Source organism: Chrysemys picta, chromosome 4 (assembly GCF_011386835.1).
Source record: "Chrysemys picta bellii isolate R12L10 chromosome 4, ASM1138683v2, whole genome shotgun sequence".
NCBI lineage: Eukaryota > Metazoa > Chordata > Testudines > Emydidae > Chrysemys > Chrysemys picta.
In genome coordinates this window covers 58110785-58133669 of record NC_088794.1, presented here as the reverse complement: position 1 = coordinate 58133669, position 22885 = coordinate 58110785, and the positions used below count along the sequence as shown (strand labels likewise).

At 46.1% G+C, this 22885-nt stretch overlaps 1 protein-coding gene across 6 annotated transcripts in view; it reads right to left on the bottom strand.

The window, feature by feature from the left end:
• The window catches only part of RBM15 (RNA binding motif protein 15), a 34867-nt gene extending 20497 nt beyond the window's left edge, over window positions 1-14370 (bottom strand). For 5 of the 6 annotated variants that reach the window (XM_065592353.1, XM_065592354.1, XM_065592355.1 and 2 more), the window contains exons 1-2: window positions 5325-14370; window positions 3716-3764 (exon numbers count right to left, since the gene is read on the bottom strand). In XM_065592353.1, the coding sequence (XP_065448425.1) occupies window positions 11125-13986 (2862 nt within the window). In that variant the 5' untranslated portion in view covers window positions 13987-14370 and the 3' untranslated portion in view covers window positions 3716-3764; window positions 5325-11124. Of the gene's footprint in view, window positions 1-3715 lie in introns of all 6 variants that reach the window. The other variant, XM_065592357.1, reaches the window with a different exon arrangement.
• Window positions 14371-22885: the final 8515 nt, after the last annotated feature.

Sequence of the window (22885 nt, the reverse complement as noted above, 5' to 3'; positions counted from 1 at the left end):
AGAGTACTTTTGAAAGTTCCGCCCAGAAGTTTTCACTTAGGTTAAATTCTAGGTTTTAAAAGATTGACATTTGTCCTTTAAAATTATTCTGAACTAGTTGGTGAACTATTGGTGTAACACATGGAAGACAAAAAAATTCTGTCTAATCTATGGGTAAAGTTTTCGAAATCATCTAAGTGACTCAGGAGCCAAAGTCCCTATGTAATGTGGATTGAGGCTGCCTCCCGAGTCACTTGGGCACTTTTGAAAATTGTACCCTACATCAGTGATACTCAGATTGAGGATTGCGAGCCACCAGTGGCTCTTTAATATGACTCCTGCAGCTCTTTGCAGCACAGGATATTAAAAAGCTGTGATTTAATTAACAACCAATCAGGATGCTTTTACTATTTATTAACCAACTGTAGTTGATAATACTTGGTCAGTCATTTGGCTGTGAGAATGAGCATGCATACATACATACACACACACACACACACACACACACACACACACACACACACACACACACACACAATATTTCCTGACATACTGTTTAAATATGAATATATAGTACCATAGTAAATGAAACAATGGATTCACACTACTATGGCTCTTTCGGGTAAAGCTGATCACTAACTTGGCTCCTGAACCACTGAGGAGTGAATCATAGACTATCAGGGTTGGAAGGGACCTCAGGAGGTCATCTAGTCCAACCCCCTGCTCAAAGCAGGACCAATTCCCAACTAAATCATCCCAGCCAGGGCTTTGTCAAGCCTGACCTTAAAAACCTCTAAGGAAGGAGATTCCACCACCTCCCTAGGTAACCCATTCCAGTGCTTCACCACCCTCCTAGTGAAAAAGTTTTTCCTAATATCCAACCTAAACCTCCCCAACTGCAACTTGAGACCATTACTCCTTGTTCTGTCATCAGATACCACTGAGAACAGTCTAGAGACATCCTCTTTGGAACCCCTTTTCAGGTAGTTGAAAGCAGCTATCAAATCCCCCCTCATTCTTCTCTTCTGCAGACTAAACAATCCCAGTTCCCTCAGCCTCTCCTCATAAGTCATGTGCTCCAGCCCCCTACTCATTTTTGTTGATCAATGAGTATCACTGCCTTAGACTATTTTTTTCATCTGGGCCAGCAGGGACTAGGATCACAGCCTGGGCTAAGAGAGACAAAGAAGAGTGTCTGTGTTGCTCAACAGCAACTCCTTCTCAGTCTCACAGAGTGGTGTCCCCACCCAAAAAAAAAAAGGGGGGGGGAGAAGAGAACCATCCCGTCCAAGTACTCTTGAGGCAATGAGATGAAGCTGTAGGCAAAGAACAACTGCAGCTGGGAAAATCCCCATGGACATAGAGGATCTAGTTTTAGATGCTAGAGTTCAGTAAACATGATGTGAACATTCTAGAGCCAACTGCTTTCGTGTGTGTAGAGATCTAGATCTATAAAGGCCATATATATGTGGAATCAGCACTGGGCAGTCAGGACAGATTTCACACTTCCTGGTCATGCCAGGTCCTTCTAGTCCAGTTCAGTTTGAAATGAGAAAGCCTAAAGGCATTTATTAAGAAATATTTGACAGCTAGGAAGCATGCTGATACATCCATCCTCATTTAAAATGAATGTGTGTGTTGATGAATAGATATGGGATTGATAGACACGGAGAATGAAGTCTTTCATTCATCCATGCAATAGTGGCAGTACAGGAAAACGTTTGCTTCCTTACATTGCCCCACCAACGTGCCTCAACTCTGACAGGTCTTTATACCTGCTCCTGTATTTTTCACTCCATGCATCTGATGAAGTGGGTTCTAGCCCACGAAAGCTTGAATCTATTTCCCCATGTTAAGTTATCCTCACACCTTCTATCGGTCATCTCGATTATCACTTCAAAAAAAATTTTTTTTCCTCCTGCTGATAATACCTCATCTCAATTGATTGGCCTCTTACAGTTGGCATGGCTACTTCCACTTTTTCATGTTCTCTGTATGTATAAATATCTTCTGTGTGTTCCATTCTATGCATCCGATAAAGTAGGCTGTAGCCCACGAAAGCTTATGCTCAAATAAATTTGTTAGTCTCTAAGGTGCCACAAGTACTCCTGTTCTTTTTGCGGATACAGACTAACACGGCTGCTACTCTGAAACCAAATAAATTTGCTAGTCTCTAAGGTGCCACAAGGACTCCTCATTGTTTTTCCTGATAGAGTGGTGGATTCTTTTAGGGCCAAAAGGAAAGTTCATTTTCAATTCCTTCTCCACTGAGACTGACCAGGAGTTCATAGCTCTGAATGGAGACTCATTTCACATATGCTGACCTGGGCTAAGTCTGAATAATTGACTAAGAGCAATTCCTTGGCCACAATGAGCTAGAGAGTCCTGAAGCACTAGCAAATACAGATCTTCACAATAGCTTTTGGAAGCAGTAGCCCATGGAAGGAGAGGTATTTCACACACCAAATGTCCACTTGGCACCCTAAATCTAGTCAAGAAATAGAACAATTTAGGGTAGTCATGTCTAGATTTGATGCTATTCAAATGTGGTACTTGGAGATTAGAAAGAAGGTGCAGCCTAAACATGAAATACCTAAAAGCTCATTTGTTGCACATTGCAGAACCCACAAGGAAATAACCAATGCAAGGTTGCTTCCAAGACTAGACATCATTGTCACGTGCTGCAGAGATACTGCCCTGAACAGGACAGCACACGTATCTCTTAGTATTAATTTAGATAATGCTGCCAACATGCTAGATACTTTAGTCATTATAATTAAATAGTCAAAGAATTACACTGAGAATGCAGCAACTCTGAACAAAAGTTAAAATCTGAAGCCAGACTGATCTTCAGTTCAGGATGTAAAACTAATATGAATGTAACTGATTCTCCAGTCAAGTTTGTTTTTTGGATTTAAGTAACACATCACTTGAGTAAGCACTTCACTGGAGGCAATACAAGGACTAGCCACCAAAAGGAATCCAGACTGTTTCCCATATAATCAGTGCTCTGTTCCTGCTTGAGATGCCCCGACTTAATGAGAATTATGTCAATTAATATCCAAACATCTCAGGTCCCTCATACATGGCCCAAGCTCCCATTAAAAAAGTCAATGGAAAGAATCCTTTATGGTCAAAATGAAGTTAGATTAGGTCCTCCATTGGTTTATGGTTTACTGTAGTGAGAGCTGAGTAGTATCTTGTTATCAAGTGGGCAATAACACAGCTCAAGTGAATGGCTGGCAGACTCCTTCGTTACAAAATAGTCACATTCCCCACTCTTCTAAAAGTATTTGTCCAAACTACTCTCTCTGAAAACCACCACACATATTGTCTTTTTCAGTTCTCTGGGAGAGTGTCTCTCTATGATCTAATTTCTTGCCATTCTGCAATAAAATGTTAGCTGTATAGCGCTAAGTCTTACACAAACTTTACTGTGAATGTTAGCAGCTGTTCAAGTTTAAGAGCAGACTGATATTTTGTACTTATTTACAACACACCTGCAGCAGATAAAAAGCACAGTTCCAAAGAAACATGGGTGTGAATTCAAATAGCCAATTCCCCTCTTGTTTGGCTAGAATCAGTTTACACAGCAGTGCAGTTAAATGATTCATCTTATAAATCCATTTTCCCATTAAACTTGTTTACCTGAAGTCCCACTAGCCAAATTAATTCAATGCATATAAGCACTGTTAACCTTTACAATTATTAATTTTAAACAAAAGTGTGCAGTTACCTGGCACGTTAAGGCGTCCCTCTAACCAATCCAGAGGGGCTGAACAATCCTGTGAAGAAATAACTCACTATTACAGAACAGCCATTAGAGAATCACCCTGCACCACACGCCAACACTAATTAAAATCACTGGGGTATAAGTATCTATTAATACAGGGAGAATAGAAATAATCTCTTAATTAAAGGAGATTCATACTGAATGTTGAATACAGCTAGAGGGACCTCTTATGGATTAGCCTCCAGGGGCACCACATTGCATTTGCAGGAAGTTCCAGCTTCTCACATCAAAAGGACATGAAAATCAGATAGTAAATACCAGATCACTGATCCACCCATCCAGACTGCCTGTCTCCATTATCCGTCTTCTTGAAGATGTCCCAATTATTTGGATCATATGAATAAAACTCCATCGCCCTGGCTGGGATTGATAACCCAGCCAAGTCAATGCTGAAAGTGCTCAATCACACCTCTGATTCATAGTACTACTACAGGCCCAAAGTCTACATACCTTCTGTAAATGGAATTAAAATTGTACCAAATTTAAGATTTAGATGATATTCTGAGCAAGATGGGAGAAGAAACCCTGAGTAAAAATGTCTTATTCCTGACTACAATGAATACAAACTCGTGGTGAGAAACAAACTCCATATGAAGTTGGAGTTTTCTAGTTATCACATATCTAGAACAGCTCCAGGGCATTTGTGTTATGCAGCTTAATCCTACACTTATACCAGCATACCACAAACAGACGAGCAGCTTTGTTGAATCACTGGCCAGTCCTCAGTGTGCCCATATTCACAACACCCTCCCCCCCCATGCCAGTGTTAGCCCATTGGGAGCCTTAAGCAGGAATATTTCCCACCCCCTCACAACATATACTAATAATTAATAGGGGGCCCCTTGAGCTGCTTGGAGCCCTAAGCAACTGCTTAGTCTGCTTATGCCAGCTCTGCGCACATGCGCGCGCGCACACATTAAGTAGCATTCTGGGTTAAGTTAGGGTTTTCATTCAAGAATTAGGTGAAGGATAAGGGGTATGTCTATGCTGCAAAAAAAGACCCATAAATGCAAGTCTCAGAGCTTGGGTCTACAGACTTGGGTTCACACCACAGGGCTAAAAATAGTAGTGCATACATTACCCCTCAGACACAAACCCATCACCCCCACCAGGTTTCAGAGGCCACGCTCTAGGCCAAACAGGAACAGCCACACTGCTATTTTTAGCCCTATAGCAAAAGCCCGTCTGCAAACCTGGGCTCAGACTCGTTGCCACAGATTTTATTTTTGAAGTGTAGACATACACTAGGTTGCCAGAAAACCTGAGGTTTTATTCATGAGACCAGTGTCTTGCACCCCAGTTGCTAGAGGTGCTTTGCATCCTTTAATATGAACTTCCCAGGACCAAACTAAAAAGTAGCATTGAGTGGTACTGAAGAGTACAGTCCAGTCCCCAAAGATTGGTAGTCATGGCTCTTTGACCTGGAGTGAACACGTTAGTAAAAATTAGTAGGTATCCTCAGGGGTGGAGGATAAAGAACAAAAAACACTTAAATCAACATAACCTTCTCCCTATAAATCACAATTCAGTTTGACCTTTAAAACCCCCTTACCTGTTTATAAGAGATTTATACAGCTGTTTGCCACGGGAACGGACACCTTGCAGAACAAAATCGTGGCATCCTTTGTTGATAAGCACCTGTTGCCTAGCAATCATCCTGCATGGATGAAGGACAGGACTAGGGTTCTTTATCCACAGTAGATTACGATTTCAAGGTAACCAGAGCAAGCTCGCATCTCAAGGTGTCTTCATCTGCATGTCAGACAGCGACTAGTTAATTCTAACAAAGACTGGCAAACATAACACGAGAGGTTTCTGAAGCCAACGATGCAGCAGTGTTAGCTTCCTCTTGAGCTCTGGTGTTGTCAAATGCCCCGAAGTCTCCTGCAGCAAACATGGAGTTGTACTCCTGTACTGGAACAGCCTTCCAAAGCTCAGGAGCCCCCGTACAGGATAATGCAGGAACTACAGCATACATTTTTTTCAAAGGTGCCTCCATATTTTCCTCTCACAATCTGTACTACAAACTGAGGTGACCGCAAGCAAACGTGCGGTCGTACCTATGAAACGATCAGGGTGCATGCACATCCAAGGCGTGTGGAACATTTGCTTCAAAACCGGCCAAAATAAGGCACTGATACCAATGCAAACGTTTTAATTACAAACTCTAGCTCTGGAATTCTTCATCCATTCAGAACTAAACCCATCACTGCATAACTCTGGTGAAAAGCCCCTGGAGATGGAGGAGCTCCTCAAAGTGTGTCAGGAAAGGTTTTATTAACATCATTTAACACTTTTTAATGAGACTCATTTTTCTTTTCTTTTGGCAATTTGGTGCAAAGGTTTACGTGCATGATTCAAAGCAATTTCAAACTTTTTCTTCAAATTAAAAAAAAAATCAAAACTAAAGCCAAACAAGTTGGGTGAACAAAATAAATCAAACTTAAAATTCAGGAACTCCAGCTCTTCAAACCAGCGAAGCCCCAGACTTGCACACTGTTCTGAGGCTTTTATGGTGTTTTCCCTGCTTCTTGCATGCCCGCATCAGCACCGTTTCCTCGTAAAGATGAGGAGTTAGCAGCAAATGACCCCCTTCATTGCAATCAAAGGGAGGTGCCACAGCAACACAATGAACTAGATTCTTCAGATCTGATACAACAGGCTGGTCAATATGAAAGTGATGGTCTCCCTGCTTCTTGCTCAAGACCCACAACTATCAGATCAACAACTGAGCAGCAGCAGCAAGTACCCCTTAGCTGCAAACAAAGGGGTCAAAGGTTTGTTGTCAATTCACTTCCAGGCAGAAAAACATTTTCCTCAAAAGAAACAATTTATTTAGAATGAAACAAAATCAGCTCAACTGTGAGCGCATGTTTGAGTGACAGCTACTTTTAAGCTGTGTGAGCCATAAAAAGGGTATTCCTTTACTTTTCCAGAAATCTTGTGTACACAGCACAAAGCAAAGAGGTCATTTTTCCACTTTAAAACACGGGCATTGGCATCACAATAGCAGATACACAACTTTTTTTTTTTTTTTTTAAAGCTGCCATTTTAGTAAAATGCACAAATACTAAACAGATAAGCTTTCTTCCATCAAGAGGCCCATGTAAATTCCACATGAGCCACAACTTCTCTTCACAAAGGTCCATTAGAGCTTGGAATCCCATGTTATCTTCCGCAGTCCACCAGCATTGCTTGCAGGAGGAAAGAAAAGGTAAACATTTGTACTGAAACAACAACAGGTTTTCCCCTCCCCACACTATACAGATGAACATAAACGAACAACAAGGCCTTTCTAAGTATTCTACTTGGACTTCGAAAAGCACCAATACCACCCACCGGCACAAAACCTTGAAATGAAGTCACTTTCTATATATAAATGCATGACAAGTAGTGCAGGTTTTTTGGACTGCTGTTAAACTAGGTTTACAGGATTGAAGATATACAGGATTGAAGATATTCAACAGGTTTCTAACAGCTAACAGAACATGTCAAAAATCAGCCATGAGGAAAACCAACTGAATGGTTTATAATTCACTTGATTTTCCTCAAAGGACATTTCCTGAAGGCAACTTCTCAATAAAAACATGAAATGTAGTGTTACATGTTGATATCTTCTCATTTTGCTGTATAATTCCAACAGCAGGATGCAACTCCATTACTGTAGCAAAGAGGTCAAATCAAGGATGCACCTAATAAACAAAACTTAAGATGTTACTATTCAAGTAGTATTTCTAATCCATCATTTTCATACAATTAGAACTGCATGAAATTAAATTAATTTAACATTTTCAAAATAATATGGTTTGCTTTGCTTAAGTCTTATACAAAGACTACTTTTATGTCAAGTTTAATGATTCATTGGAGTAGCTGTCCTTGGTTTTTACTTGTAGAAAGTCATTAAGAACGGGAGGCAGGGGGAAAGAATCCCAAATCCTCTAGTTACACGGCAATGATTTCTTCAAGTCTGGTATCTTTTCATAGTAGGCTCTTAGCAGGCTCCCAATAAGCACTGCTGTCAACACTGAATTGGGAAAGGATATCCCCAGCAGCCTTCACGCAAAACCTCAGAAGTCTTTAGACTCTCACCCTACCATTTTGTTCTCCACTCCCCACTAATACTCAAGGCCCTACACACCACACCTAACATCAGCTAGATGGTTCCTTAAGCTACCCAAGGAACTTGTGTTCTCTCTTCTCTGCCCTCCATAGGAGGCTGCCTCCAAAATACCTTCAACCACTATTGGCAAGAAGAGACATCTAACTGAACTCATACTTCTTTAAAAAGGTTTAAGACCTATTTGTCTGTGTTGCCTATACCTCTCATCTCCCCTCTGCGATCCTTGCAAGGGTGATATCACTGTCTAAACCACAGGCGTCTATACCTTGCAATAGTTTGAGGTAGCCTTGAGATTCATGTCACAGTGCCAGCAAACAAACAGACTGTACACTAGATTCAAGCAAACAAAGCCATTGGCTAACAGCCAAGAGAGTTGTATAAAGTTTGCGATTTGTAAAAATCTAAAATATTAACAAAAGTATGAGTCACTTGAGGTTCTTTCCCCAAAGCATAAAGCACACTATGAAATGATGATTCAGGAAAGGGACATCCCTTTTCCATGCTAATTCAGTACATTGTAACTAATGAAATATAGGAACATCAGCTGCACACAGCATAAGAAGAGATACTGAGCTCTTACCAGAGCCACATAATGACAAATATAACCAGAAAATGTAACTCTGCTAAATCTGTTTTACTCTATACAGAAGTGGCATTAAATATGGACTTCTGCTAGCAGTCAGCTCTGGCAAGGGAGGTTTAAATGGACAGTTACTCCAATGCTGTGGGCTTCTATAGCATAAGGGAAAATACAACCAAAAGAGCTGTATTAGAATTGATGCAACCTGTGGCTAAGTGCTGTGTCAAAATGTTGCCTGTCACTTGTTTTGACTTTATGTACCCTTAAAGGGTGTTCAAATCCTTGTTTGCAAAACAGAACAGCAAATAAACCAGATTTAACAGAAGCAGATACCTCATTAAATAAGAAACCAAGAAACCTGGAGTTTGAAGTACAATCTTGTCCATTCCATGTTAATTTTCAGTATAGCACATCTCAAACTCATAGAAGCCAGAGATAATGAACATGACTGCTTAATTTTCAAGGAAAAATGAAAGTGCATCTAGAATGCTCTTTCCTAGAAAGACTTCCCTAAGTGTTAGTTGTCAGAGATTTGCTGATAAATGTACTTTGACCCCAAGTTTGGCTGGTTTCTTTTTAAAAAACAAAAAACACACCAACAGGTGTCTGTTGCATATGACAGTAACAAACACTGTTCTTGGCAAGTTTAAAAGTTGAATACAAACAAGCTTACTGCTAGTATTTTACATTTTTGAATTCCCTGTGGTAAAGTTGGATGGGTGGTCTTTAAAACACTAAGAGTAATTAGCCCAGTACTTTAAAGTGATTCTAACTTCCTCCTCCATCACAAATACGAGGAAACCCACTGTAAATGCAACAAATGCTTAAAAGACAATGAAATGGGCAACACAGCATCTGTGATGAATTACATAATATGCAACATAGACACCTGCTAAATAAAACAGACATTCTTTGTCACAAGTGGCGAATATGCTGTATTACCTACAACATATGGATCATCCCTTATGTAATTGGTGCCATTTCCAAAAATACCACAATTCTCACTGTTAATAGCAAGACAAACAGCTGCATTCTGCCTTCTATAAGCCTATTACATTCATACTGAAGGACAATCCACAAGTCCTGGATTTTACTTTCACTAACATTACGAGTATTAAATGAGGTTTGTAATTTTAGTTTAGAAAAATGTAAGGAGTAGCAAACACTAGTTTTAGTCAGTAGTGAACAATGAATACACTACAGGGTCTGAGTAAGGCAGTGTCACTTTTACACAGCCACATTTCAAAAACCATAGTTTAAACCTAGGCAAAAAGACAACCCAAGTGCAAGATCATGTTCTTGTTTCTACAAAGAGGTTTGTACAGTGTAAATAAGTATATTCATATTTACACTTTGTTTGGGGACTAGCTAAAGTGGGGGCTTTAAAATGATTTGATATCTTTTTTTCTAGGTTTTATCAAGATAATAAGGGAGAAAAGCATAGAGAAAAATTTAAATGAAAATGAACTAGGTTTGTTGAACAAGGTGAACTGCTTTTTCAACATTTTGGAGAACTTTTAATACTCTGCCAAGATGCTAAAAAACACTAGTCCAAATGACTATGAAACCTCACATAATGCCCACTCTACTGTACCTTAAAAAAAAAGGTCCTCAGAAGACAGACAGCAGTTTCTTTCTATTAACAAAGATAAAATGGTGATGAAAACTTTACATAGTTTAACTTTCACAGAATTAAAAGCCCTCTCTGAAGAGTACACTTGTTTGGAGTCTGCACTGTGGAATCCACTGTACCTGCAACTCTGAAAAAGGCAGTAAAAACAACAAAAAAACCCACCAAATGATTAGTTGTTCTTAAAGCACCTACTTCTTTCTTGCATACTAGAGTAAGCACAAGACATTCAAGGTTTGTAACAAAGTCCTCGCCTATTTACCAAAATGTTGTTACTGCTACAAACCCAAAGTGCATATATGGGATACAATGGAACTCAGAACAGGAGGAACACACCTGTTAAAAGCACACCTTTTGGGCATGCATTTCTGTGGACTGAGTGAAATCCTCAAATTAATACCTACAAAGGAATTCAATGTTCGAGCTACAGTGTACCACAAGATGAGGTGCTAGTCACCTAAAAGAAATCAACCTTGAGTCAGTCAACTCAAAGTGAAACCATTCAGGTTCCTGATAAAGGACTTATTTAACTTGGGGCTACTGGTCTAAGGCCTTCACAGAATTTCAAAGACTCAAAATGAGTCAATGCCAGTCCACTATCTGGTATGTGGTTTTCTGTTTAAACTACTTAGTGCTTTATATCTGGTCTTTTAAGTTTGTAATTCTAGAGAAGTTTTTAAACCTGCTTTTAAAAAATGATCAAATGAAAAAGAACAAAGTAAAAATTAATAAAAGTGGGAATTTCTCATTTTTAGTTGAAGCAGGCTTAACCTCCCTGCTACCCTCACTGATAAGGGATCCTCAAAATATCCTACTCAGGCTGAAGGCTAAACCTTCCTGGCTTCTAACTATAGAAAAATATAGTTACAGAAAAACAGGCGGGGAAAATTGGCTACAAATAACGATCTAATTAAAAATAATTGTGGGGTTGGCTAAGGCTGTATCCCATAGCACCTGGCACACACTGGAGGGGCTGTGTGGAGGAGAAATAGGCAGGGTTGGATACAGAAAACACAAGGGCTTTAAGATGCACCACGGACAATGATCATGACCAGATAGTCGTCCTCTGATTTGGCCAGGGCCTTGGCCGTGGAGTCCAGGAACTGCTGGGAGAAGTCGCAGGGTGGGAAGGCGTGCAGGACCCCGCTGTTCTCCTTGTCTTTGTTGCCCCCCACAGGGAGGCTGATCACTCCGGCAGCCTGCTTTTGCTTTAGATAGGACACGAGGTTCCTGAGCGGCCTCTGTGTGGAGGTGGTGGCAGCATCACTGGCCCCAGATGAGGAGCGGTTGTCCGAGGTGCCAGGCACAGCCAAGAGGATGGCATAACCATTGGGTCCCGCCACTTTAATACGGCGGGTTACCTCATCCAGCTTGGGCTGGTCCAGGCGGAGACGCTGGGTGATCTTGAGCTGGGCCACTTTGCCACCAGTTGCTCCCTCCACCAGGAGGCTGCTAGCTACACTGAGGTCCCCCTGAAGCAGGTGCATGTTGGACGGGAAGTTGCTATTCTTCAGCAGGAGCATCCCCTGCCAAGCCAGGCATAATTTGGGGGCCCCGCCAGCCTGTGACGTTCCATCTTGCTGCTGCTGCTTCTGGGGTGGAGGTTTGAGCCGGGACCCTCCACCACTGCCCCCTTCTGTGGTACGCTCGTCCTTTTTGGCTGGGCTCTTGCACTCCTGGGCAGCAGCTGCTGTGGAGGTGCGGTGCTTCCTCTCTCTTTCAGCAGAGTTTTTCCGGTCACGCTTTTCATTCGGACCTCGTTCAAGACTGCCCCTGCGTGGTTCCCGGACAGGTGATGGTCGCTCCAGCAGGAGCAAACGGGAGGATAAGCGTTCTGTGTCACTAGCGTAGCGCTCCCTGCTCCCACCAAGGTCAGGACTGCGATCTGGGGGAGAGACCGTGGCCAAACAATGTCGCTTACGGGACACAGCTGAACGCTCGCTATCTGGAGAGCGGTCTAAGTGCCGGCCACCATCCTCTGCCAGTCTTCGCTTCCTGGGTTGGTCCCTACTGCTGCTGGTGCCACCCAGCTCCCTCTCTCCTCGGTCCCGCTCCAGGGACCAGCCATCCCGCCGGCGCTCCAAACTTTCCAGTGGGTCGTAGGCAGCTGCTCGATTGCTCCTGTCCCGTACAGGAGGTGGTGGTGGCACCCAGTCTGCCTCAGGATAGAGATCTCTGTCGCGGTCTCTATAGAGCAGTGGTGGTGTCCTGTCCCGTGCCCCCCGAAGTGGATCTGGGGGAGCCCCACGGTGAGCCCCAAAGGCAGCTGCCTCTGCTACTAGCTCATAGTGGGCAGGCGGTGGTAGGGTCAGAGGTTGCAAGTAGGGTTGCTGGTAGCGATGCTCAGTGTCAGCAAAGTCCACTCGGAGGCGGCGGTCTGGGCCACCCAAAGGGAAGCCACGCATGTGGGCACAAGCGGCCTGAGCTGCATCCAGGCTCTCATACTGAATGTAAGCCCACGAGTCACCTTTACGATAGTCAATAGTGCGAATGGTGCCAAAACGGTCAAACTCCCTTGCCAGGGCAGCCAGTGGCACCCAAGGCCCAAGGCCACCCACCCAAAGCCTGGTAGTAGGAGTGGCTTTGCCATAACCAATTTTGATAGGGTTGCGCAGCAGCACCTTTCCAGACATGGCTAGCTTGGCCCGGTGTGCCATGTCCAGATTTTCAAATTTGAGGAAGCCATAGGTGCTGGTCTGGCCACGACCCGGACGCTTGATGTCCACTTCTGTGATGACCCCAAAGCGGTCAAAGGCCCGGCGCAGGTCCGACTCGCTCACTGTGATGTCCAGGTTGCCCAGGAACAAAGTGCGGTTGGCTCTCTGATCATCCTCAGGACTGATCTCCTCCTCACCAGCAACTCCAGCACCTCCTCCTCCTCGGAAGCCCCCAGCCGCTGCCACTCCAGCCACTCGCTCCAGCCCATAGGCTGGCCGCACACGGGTATCATAGAAAGCCCCGTAGTCCCGCTCCCTCTCTAGCTCCCTAGGCAGGGGAGGTGGCGGGGGCAGGCGGCCCAGAGCGAGTTGCTGTAGCCGGTAGTCTCTGTAGCCCAGGCCCCCTCCTCCACCCGCCGGCGACAGCGCCCTCTGGGTTGCTCCGGCCGGGGGGTGCCTGACAGCTGCGGCCGCTGCAGTCGCCACGCCCACGGCCGCGGCCCCGTAGGGAGAATGAGAATCCTTGTCCAACAGGGCCGGGGAGCGGCTGCTGCGGCGCCGGCTGCTCCCCCCGACATAGACCGCTTCGATCTTGAGCGGCCGGTCGTAGAGCACCAGGCGGCCACGGGCGTGTTTGGCGGCGCGGGCGTCCTCCGGCCGGCGGAAGTTGACGAAGGCCACCCGCTCGTCGCTGGCACCGGTGCCCGGCGGGAGGCGGCTGATCTTGACGCTGACGTCCCCGAAGCGCTTGAACTCGTGGAAAAGCCCGTCCTCCACCGCCTCGTCGCTCAGCGCCGAGCCCAGCTCGCTGATCTTCAGCGTCTTGTACTCGCCGCTCCCGCCACCTCCTCCCGCCCCGGCCGACTCCGACGAGGAGGAGGGGGCCGGCGGCGCCCGGGACTCACCCCCGCCGCCCCGGCTGCCGCTGCTCCGGGACGACTCCGCGTTCTTGCTGCTGCTGTAGCCATGGCGGCCGGAGCTGGCCGCCGCCCCCGACTCGTACTCGCGGCTCCCGCCCCGGCTGGCCTTGTCCAGATGCAGGCCCCGCCGGCTGCTGCTCTCACCGGAGCCGCCCGCCGCTTTTCCCCCGTTGCTGCCGCCCGCGCCGGAGCCGCCGGGCTTCTTGCTGCTCCGCTCAGCCCGGGCCGAAGAAGAGGAGGAGGCCGAGTCCTCGCCGCCGCCCCGGGACCGTTTGGCCTTGGCCGGGGAGCGCTCCTTGCCCTTCATGGCGGCAAGCACCTCCGGGACGGATTCCCTGACTAACCGCCGCGCTCACACACCCGCCGCCATCTTGGAACCTGCCGCGGAAATGAACCCCGCCCACCTGTCACCCATTGGACAGTTAAATCATCACCCGCTCCCCTCATTGGAGAGTGAGTCTGTCAGTAATAAGTGGCCCAGGCGTTCCCAAGGTTCGCCAGCGGAAGACCCACCCTACAGCATCACGCTAACGTTGTGATTGGCAGGGAGGTCTGTCTCTCGTTACAGATTCTCGCGCTCTCATGGCTCACTAGCGGATAACCCACCTTGAAGGCTCTTATTGGACAGCTATGGAATCGCAGCATTCTGATTAGACAGTCAGTCTATCAATCCTAACGGTTCTCGCGCTCTTGCCCCCCTACTCTTTAACGCTCCTTGGTCAGGTGGCATAGTCTCCTTTCTCTGATTGGTGGAGCTATCTGTCATTTCTAACGGTTCTACTTGTGGCCCCAACATCCCGCCCCGCCATTTCCCATTGGTCAGAGACGTTTCACCCCTTACATGTAATTAGATGAGGGTTCCCTCAATCTTAACGAGTCGTCGCGAGCTACAGTGATCCCTCCCCCCGCTCTCATTGGTCACCCAAAGCCTTGCCCTAGCGATATGGTAGGCTGAAGTCCACGTCTCTCCCGTCTAAGCGCGGGTCGTAGCCTGTCTTGCCCCAAAGTCATCATTGGTCGGTTGAAATCTTCCCCAACCATCTGTTTGGATGGTAACGACTGGCCCGCTCCACGGATAGGCCGCGGGAGATGTCAGTCATGCTAAGTCTGGCAGTCAGGAAGAGGTGCACACGCACGTGTTGCTGGCTGCCTGCGCTAGAGCTGGGCGGGGCGGGAACTGGGTGTCTGCCCCCCACCCCCGCCCGCTACTCGACCCCTGCACAGTTCGAGATTTTGACATTTTTCTCCGAATCAGACGAAAAGTCAAAATCTCGAAAACGTTCACGAGCCGGTGATCGTGGGGTGGTGGGAGAGCTCAGGATCGGGCGCGGTAATCGCGTGAGCTATCCTGGGGTTGGGTCCACTAATCTTGGGCGGAGACCAGGATCGGGCCCAGTAATCCTGGGAGAAATCTTGGCATCAGGTCCAGTAATGTGAGGGAGCCTGGGATCAGGCTCAGTAATCCAGGAAAAAGTAGATCATGTCTGATAATTGGGGGGCGGGGGTAGGATTCGTCTGATAATATGCAGGGGAAACCCAAACTTGTGTCCGATAAACCTTGGGAACACCTGGGCTCAGGTCTGATAATCTGGGAATAAAATGGGTTTGGGTCCTGTAATTCAGTGATAGCCCAGGATTGGGTCTGATAATATCGGGGGGGGACGACCCATATCATGGACAATAGTCTGGGGAAGAACATCTGGATTGGATCCAATAATATGGGAAATACAGCCATATTGGGTTTGATAAACTGAGAAAAAACCCAGATCACATCCCTATACTGGAGTGGGGGGAAGGTATCTAGATTGGTTTGATAATCTGGGGGGGGGAAAACCCGATTGAGAAAAGGGGATCAGGTCTGTCAACATGTTTCTAATATGACCTTTTTTTAATTGTATTAATTAACTAAAATTTTGAAATAAAATGTCCCTTTGAACTAGTAAAATGATATTTTTGCTTTGCAAACGTCCAAACTGATCATTTCAACAATTGCCCATTGTTTTTAATTCAAAATTTTTTAAAGTGGGAGATTTGTTGAACCCAAATCTTTTCCACCAGTAGTTTCAGTCCCTGCCCTGAAGAGCTAACAATAAACAAGCGAGATAGGGTGGGAGAAAAGCATACAAGCTCCAAGCAGATGAGTGGGAGCTGAGCCACAGAGTCCCTGATCCAAAGACCACTGAATTCAGTCTTTCCACTGATTGAAGTTGAAATGGGTTTTGGATTAGACCCAGGGAAATTAAGCAACTCACTCTAGAGCCCCATAGAGAGTCTGTGGCAAAGCCAAGAGCCAAACTAGCTTTCAGTTCCACGCCTTAACCACAAAAGCACCACCCTTCTCTATTTTCCATGTCTCTGGAGAGCAGAGGCAATGAAATGCGTGAGCTTTCCTTTTTAAGGGGCAAGACTTTAAGTGTCTTTTTAAAATCCCGATTGCCAAATCCTTTTACTTCAAAGGGCATCGTCCTCCAAATGTGAGACAAGAGACAGATGTGGATGAATGGGCTGATTTTCATCCTCCTTTAATAGCTGCCTTTCTAAGGAACTGCAGCAGCTGTTTCCTCAACACTCCTAAAAACATCACTAACCATAGAGGGCAAAACTAAAGGGGGATTATTAACTCAAATAGCTTGCTATAGATACGTTCTCCCTTACTAAATTTTATTGAGGGGACTGCTGGGCCCAGGCCCTGCACAATTCTTCTGCCAGTTATAATAGCCAACGTTAGAAACAACCTAAGGGGAAGAAAAAGAGTGAATAATTAAGTCACTGCTACAATATAATTTAAGTATTATGTTTGCATCTTAATTTTTCTAATCCTGCCCCCACTCCTTCCCAGGTAAGAGGCTGAATACAGTTGAACTGCTGGTATTCTCCTGTACTGGGACCTGCATCTCCTGCATGCAACACATAACAATAACTAGCTCTTATGTAACATTTTTCATCAATAGAACTCAAAATGCGTCACTATCTTTAATGTATTTATCATCACAATACCCCTGTGAGGCTGGACAATGCTATTAGCCCCACTGTACAGATAGGAAAACAGAAAGGCTAAATGACTTGTCTGAGGTCACACAGGAAATCAGTGGCAGAACAGGGAATTGAACATTGGTCTTTTATGATGCTTCAGTCATCAGCCATGCTCTGAGGAAAGCATATAACCATGGCAGTAGAATCCACAAACTTATAAATGAGGCAGAGAATTGCTTGAACTGGCTGGCACTTGGCGCCTGCAGGAGCAATGAGGTTCTCCCAGAAGATGAGATGAGAATCGTTTTGGAGAAAGCTCAGACAGTCAGAGCTGTGGAGAAGGCACACAGGGAAAAGCGATGGGAAGCGCAGAATGGGTGGGCAGTCTTCATGAGCAGCGCCCAATCACAGCACCATTACTTGCTAGAGCTTGTATAGCGCTCTTCTCACCCTGTCCTCCCCCTCCCTCCCGCAGGAGCGCAGGGGGAAAGGGGAGCTCCAGAATGCCTCTCACACCCCCATTTGGACACCCCAGTCTCAGGGCTCTGTGTCTAGGGCATGCAGTGAGACTGCTTGTTCTCAATTCCCCACCCTGGTTTTGGGGGTGAGGCTCTGATCCGCACTGATGGGGCCTATTCTGCATTCCCCAGTGATCTCCGTGCTTGTGGTATGAACTGAACAACCTCTCTTTGGTCTCAGGGCTGTTTGCCTAAGTCATGTCAATTCTCAGCCCCCTTACAGTCGCCAAGCTGTTTGCCTGTAATACGGACCAAGTAGACCCGGTCTCAGCTCCGCTCTAACTCAGCACACAGGGACTTAGGCGTGGCAATACGCAGTGTTACCAGTCCTCAGTTTTAAATGCTTAGGAAACCATTGGAAGAACAATGGGATCCCCTAAACCTGAGTTAGGTGCTTAGGCTCCCTCTTCAGTGAATCGGGAGAGACAGGCACCTAAGAATGGGATCCCCTGGAGATGCTGCCGAGTGGGTGGGGGGCCATGCTAAGCCCTGCCCTTCACAGAGTTTGGTCCCTACCTCTGCCGCCAACAGTCCTGTGGCTACGTTGCTGCTGCTCGGTTATATGAGGTAGAGCTGTCCTTTGCCTGTATATTCTAGATGTGGGTGAAAGGATAGAAATGTACCAGTTTGCATATGCTCCACATTCCCTTGTGTAGCTAAGCAGTGTGGTGGAAGAGTGTATTGATTCACACCGAGATTTCACGGGAATCCTTCTGAGAGGTCTCTAGGAAACTTTCCTGCAGGTACTTGCCAATCCTCTGCTGTAGGTTCCGTGGCAGAGCTGCTTCGTTCCTTCCCCCTTTGTAGGAAACTTTCCCTTGCCAATCGGCAATCACTTGTGCTGGGACCAAAGCGGCACACAGGAGAGCAGCATAGGGTCTGAAGCTGCATGATGCATCCTTGCTTACCCTCTGGAGTGAGATATCGGCTTCAATGACCCTCGCCTGTGGAAAATGGTGGCAGAATTTACAATACTGTCCCTAGTTGCCTGCAGTGATTCCCTTAAAAAACTACCCAGACCAGCGGGTCTCAAACTTTAGCAACCCAAGGACCCCCATTTTGATTTAAAAAAATTTCACAGACCCCCCAAGCCCCTTGCTCAGCCCCAGGCTCCACCCCCCACTCCACTCCACCCCTTCCCTCAAGGCCCCACCTCTTCCCGTTCCTGCTTCACCTCTGCCCTTCCTCTTCCCCACCTCCTTCCACCCCTTCCCCTGAGTGCGGTCTGTCCCCACTCCTCCCCCTCCCTTCCAGCGCCTCCTGCATGCTGCTGAACAGCTGTTCCCTGGTGTGCGTGAGGCGCTGAGAGGGAAGGAGAGCAGTTGAAGGAGGGAGGTGGAGGAGTTGATCAGCGAGGCCTGCAGACCACCTGGAGTACATTTGTGGAACCCCAGGAGTCTGCAGACCCCAGTTTGAAAAACTTTGCCCATCTTGAGCACCAAACATCACTCTCCCCACCCCCTCAAACCATGTTTAGGGTGTTCACCAAGATGTGTGCTTGCCAAGGGACGGTGGGAAAGCGATTTGTAAAAAGAGGTATATTTTACTATAATGATTCAATGCTGTGCATGAACTAAAACTCATGCTTCTGTTTCTTGTTTCTTGTGCTTCAGCAGATGTGGCCTTCAGGGGAAACCCCTATACACCGGCGGAGTGCCTCTGCTAGATAAGGAAGCACCCAAGGTGCAACAAGGAGGACAGGTGCAGGCTGCTATGACCATGGGAATATTTTCCTCATTTAGGGCTAGCCAGCCATAAAGGCAGCACCAGCGCACTTTTAATCTGCCAAAGGCACATTCTTTGGTCACTCTGCACCTGCTCAGCCTATTGTTGAAGCACTCCTTGCTGCTGTCAGGTTTCCTGTGTAAGACTTCATGAGCCATAGGAGTAAGGGGTACGCTGGGTCTCCCAGGATCACTTGGGCATTTCAACATCCCCCATTGGAATCTGGGAAAGAAAGTCCCTGCTTGCAGCTTTCTGTACAGGCTAGTGTTCCTGAAGATGGGCACACAGCAGGTCAGGCAATTCTGATTCCTGTTCAGAGTGGGAGTTCATGATATACTGCGTGACCATCCGTGATGTGTGCTTTACTGTGACCACAACAGTAGAGAGCAGTGCAGGATCCATCCTTTCAGACAGAGATGGCGGGCGCACAATAAACAGGGGCTGTTGAAAAATGCAATCAGAAGCTCATGGAACGATGGGACAGAAAAAACTGCATCATGGGACGTTGCGCCTGTACCCATGATGCACTGGGATCCACTCCGCCTTCCCACAACTCCTAGCTGCAGAAGGTGGCGAGTAGCACAATGGGATGCTACCCACGGTGCACTGCTCTGATTGTCGATGCTAGAGCACCAACTGTGGATGCGCTCTGCCAACAGGAGTGTTGTGTGAACATGCCCAAATGATGTAATTATACCGTTTTTTGATTATCGGTGTAACTTGCGTCGACAAAACTGTGTAGTGTAGACAAGACCTTAGTGAAAGCTGATGGCTCTGCTTTAACCTGCCCTGCAGAGTGTTCACTTTTTGTGGGTTTAAATTACACACCCTAATCTTGAGTCAAGCTAGTTTTTGCAGAGTCTCTCCTTTTATCATAGTATCAGAGGAGAAAAAGGAAAGGAACCAAAGGGAAACCAAATGTGGTTTATTGATGCTTCAAACTCAAGACCCAATACTATTCAACTCTAGAGTTGGTTGAAATCTGTTCATCAGCAAAAAGAAAGAAAATACTTGGTTTTGTTGAAAAATAAAAAATTCTGTGCAAACTTATAAAAGTTTTGAGATCCTTTTGATTTTCCCCCCCTGAAAATACATACATTTTTTCACCTAGTTCTACTCAGCTCTCTGTTTACCCACCTGTGAAATAAGTTTGATAGTAGTTACCTATCTCACTGTGATGTTGGAAGCCTTAATCAATGGTGAGCACCTTAATAATAATTAAGACAGTGTTTTTCATCTTCATGCACTTCACTGAGGGGGTGGACCCAGTATCATTTCCCCTGTTTTACAGACATGAAAAGCGAGGTACGGAATGGTGAAATGAATTGCTAGCGATCACAGAGCAAGTCTATGGCAGACCCAGGGCTAGAACTCAAAACCTCTGACTCCCCGTTTTGGGCTGTAGACACTCTATCCAAATGAAACTTTAATAACAGTTAAAGGAAATACTGCAGTTATTTTAAAATGTCTACAATCTCTTCCAATGCTGGAAATCTGGCCACTACAGCAGGGTGCTAATCAGGAGAACCAGAAAGTGAAACTGACTAGAGACAGAAAGTGAAACTGACCAGTTTTGTTTCACAGGTCAACCTGATGTACAAACAAGCAAACAAAGTGTTTCACAACAAGGGGGAGGCAAAGTTGCCATAATCCCCAGGGGGGAAAGAAAAAAAAGGAGAGAGAGAGAGAGAGAGAGAGAGAATTCATTTGATAAAGCAGCAATTCTATCCAATCAGTCCTAAAAGGTCTGAAATATCCAGTTCTGCTCTCAAGAGCGGAAAGTATGATAGTCACTTACTGTGTTTCTGGCTGCAAAGTCCACATTAATCCATGTGTCACGTAGCCATGGAAATAAAATGGCTCCCCAGCTGCAGCTTAGTACAAACCAGAGGTGGAACTGAATGAGATTATTTTTCCTGACAGTCCACTGGATGGCGTTTCTCCCCATCTTTATCATCTCTTTTCAAAGGAGCTGGTATCCTATAACACAGGGATCTGGGGGCTGGATTTCCAATGAGGGGTAAAGAACACCAATGTGTTAGTCTTCTTTATGCACAATATGCCTCAGATGGCACGTGAGCAGGATTCATCACCAAATTTGGTCCGCTGGTTGGATCATTAGCTTCCCCGGCTTAGGCTGGGTACTGACAGGGAGTGCAACATGAACACTGATCCATGCCCCACAAGTGTTAGTAGGGACCCAGGAGTGATCAGAAGTGTATACTGGAAATATAAATCTGGCTATGTCTGCGTCTATGGAAATTAGAGTCTCAAAGTTACCTTAAGACATGTATCAGAGACAGACCCGCATGTAATTAGTTGCGCAATCATAGGGGAGGTAGGCTCATGCAGATATAATTGTCCTGGGATGTATGGAAGACACATGCACAGAGGTATAGCCGGTGTCCTAGAAACAAATTAAGGGTTACTCAAGAATCTATTTCCAAATCACATTGACCATTATTGTCCATTTGGAGCTGCTTTACTGGGTTTGGAGTAGGGTGAGGTAGCAGGAGAACATATAAGACTTGATTTCAGTTTTATGGACTAGATTCTGAGCTGGTATAAACTGACAAAGCTCCCCTGACTGCTACATTACTTTGCAACAGCAGACGATCTGGTCCTGTGTCTATTCAGAATTTGTAATGGTCCTATTTTCTTCATCTGCTGCAGTTTAAAAGTGAAATATACAGTAATTACTTAAAAGCATCAGATGATGATTCATAGTTTAAAAGACACACTGGGTGAGTAATGGCCATGTATCCTTGAAGGGCCATCCACAGAGTAATGTGACATTTAATGCGATTTCAATTTTGCTTCCAAGTTGCTCTTTTTAAATTGGATGTCCTGCGATTTTCCATCTCCATTTGAACTGCAGTTAGACACCTGATTTCTGTAGAAAGAGCCCAATTGCTGGTTGTTCAGCAGCTTCAGTACATTGCGTAAGAGTTTTGGCACTGATGGAAGGAAAGGCAGCATTTTGGGAGCCCTGGAAAATGGAGGTTTTTTAATCAGCCCAAGAGGAGGGGTATACTGCAAGCAGCAATCTTCCCCTCATGCTTATTACAGAAGTGCTCTGTATCTGTACACAGTTAAGGTGTCAGCAGATGGTTCTTAGGAATATGTTGCATGGTTTGTGGGTTTTGTAGGACCAATGAAACTTGTCTAATGCAAGTGGCTTCCTTTGGTAGCGCTTTGCAATATTGCCCAAGGCAAGGGGGCATTTCAGACTCCATGCCCATGGAAACACAGCCTTTCTGCTAGGCTTGCCCACTGATGCTGGTTGTGGGGATGGGTTTTATGATGTGTGCACATGACCATCAAATTCATTTCACACAAGGACACTCAGCACCTCTGTGACTGGGACTGGCACTAGCAACCTTGATTTTACAACTCAGGCTGCTTCCAACGGGCTCAGCCATTTAGCCCCTGACTGTTCTGCTACTTGGAATCAACTTTGACAGGGAGTTGAGAGCCACCACTCACCTGCTTCCCCTCATCCTAAGCCATATGCAGCTTGTGATGGGGTTCACTCACCACTGTGGCACCTCCTGCTGGCTGTCTTGGGGATTAGCTCAGCATGTTAGTGCGCCCTCTTCGGGTGGTGCCTCACCACTGCCACTCCTGCTCTAGGACCCACATCTCTCCAAGGACCATGGCATCCTCTTCAGCGGCACAGCCCTTCGGCCCTGCCACACACTGTGCTCCCACCTTCCGGGGGACCTGCAGTCCGCTGTTCAGCCACTTCCCATAGTGGCTACTGCAACCAGTTGTCTGGCCACTTCCTTGTGGCATCAGCATCCTCTTTGCCCTTGCCTCAGGGCTCAGCCTGCAAACCCCAGCAGCCAGCTGGGAGCTGCCTCTTGCTCCCCGTTAGCAGCACTGCTCTGTCCAGGGTTCTGGCAGTTCTCTCAGCCCTCCAGAGACACAGTCCTTCCTCCCTGCGCTCCCAGCAGAGAGCTGCCTTCCTCTGCCCTGCAGCTCCCTTTT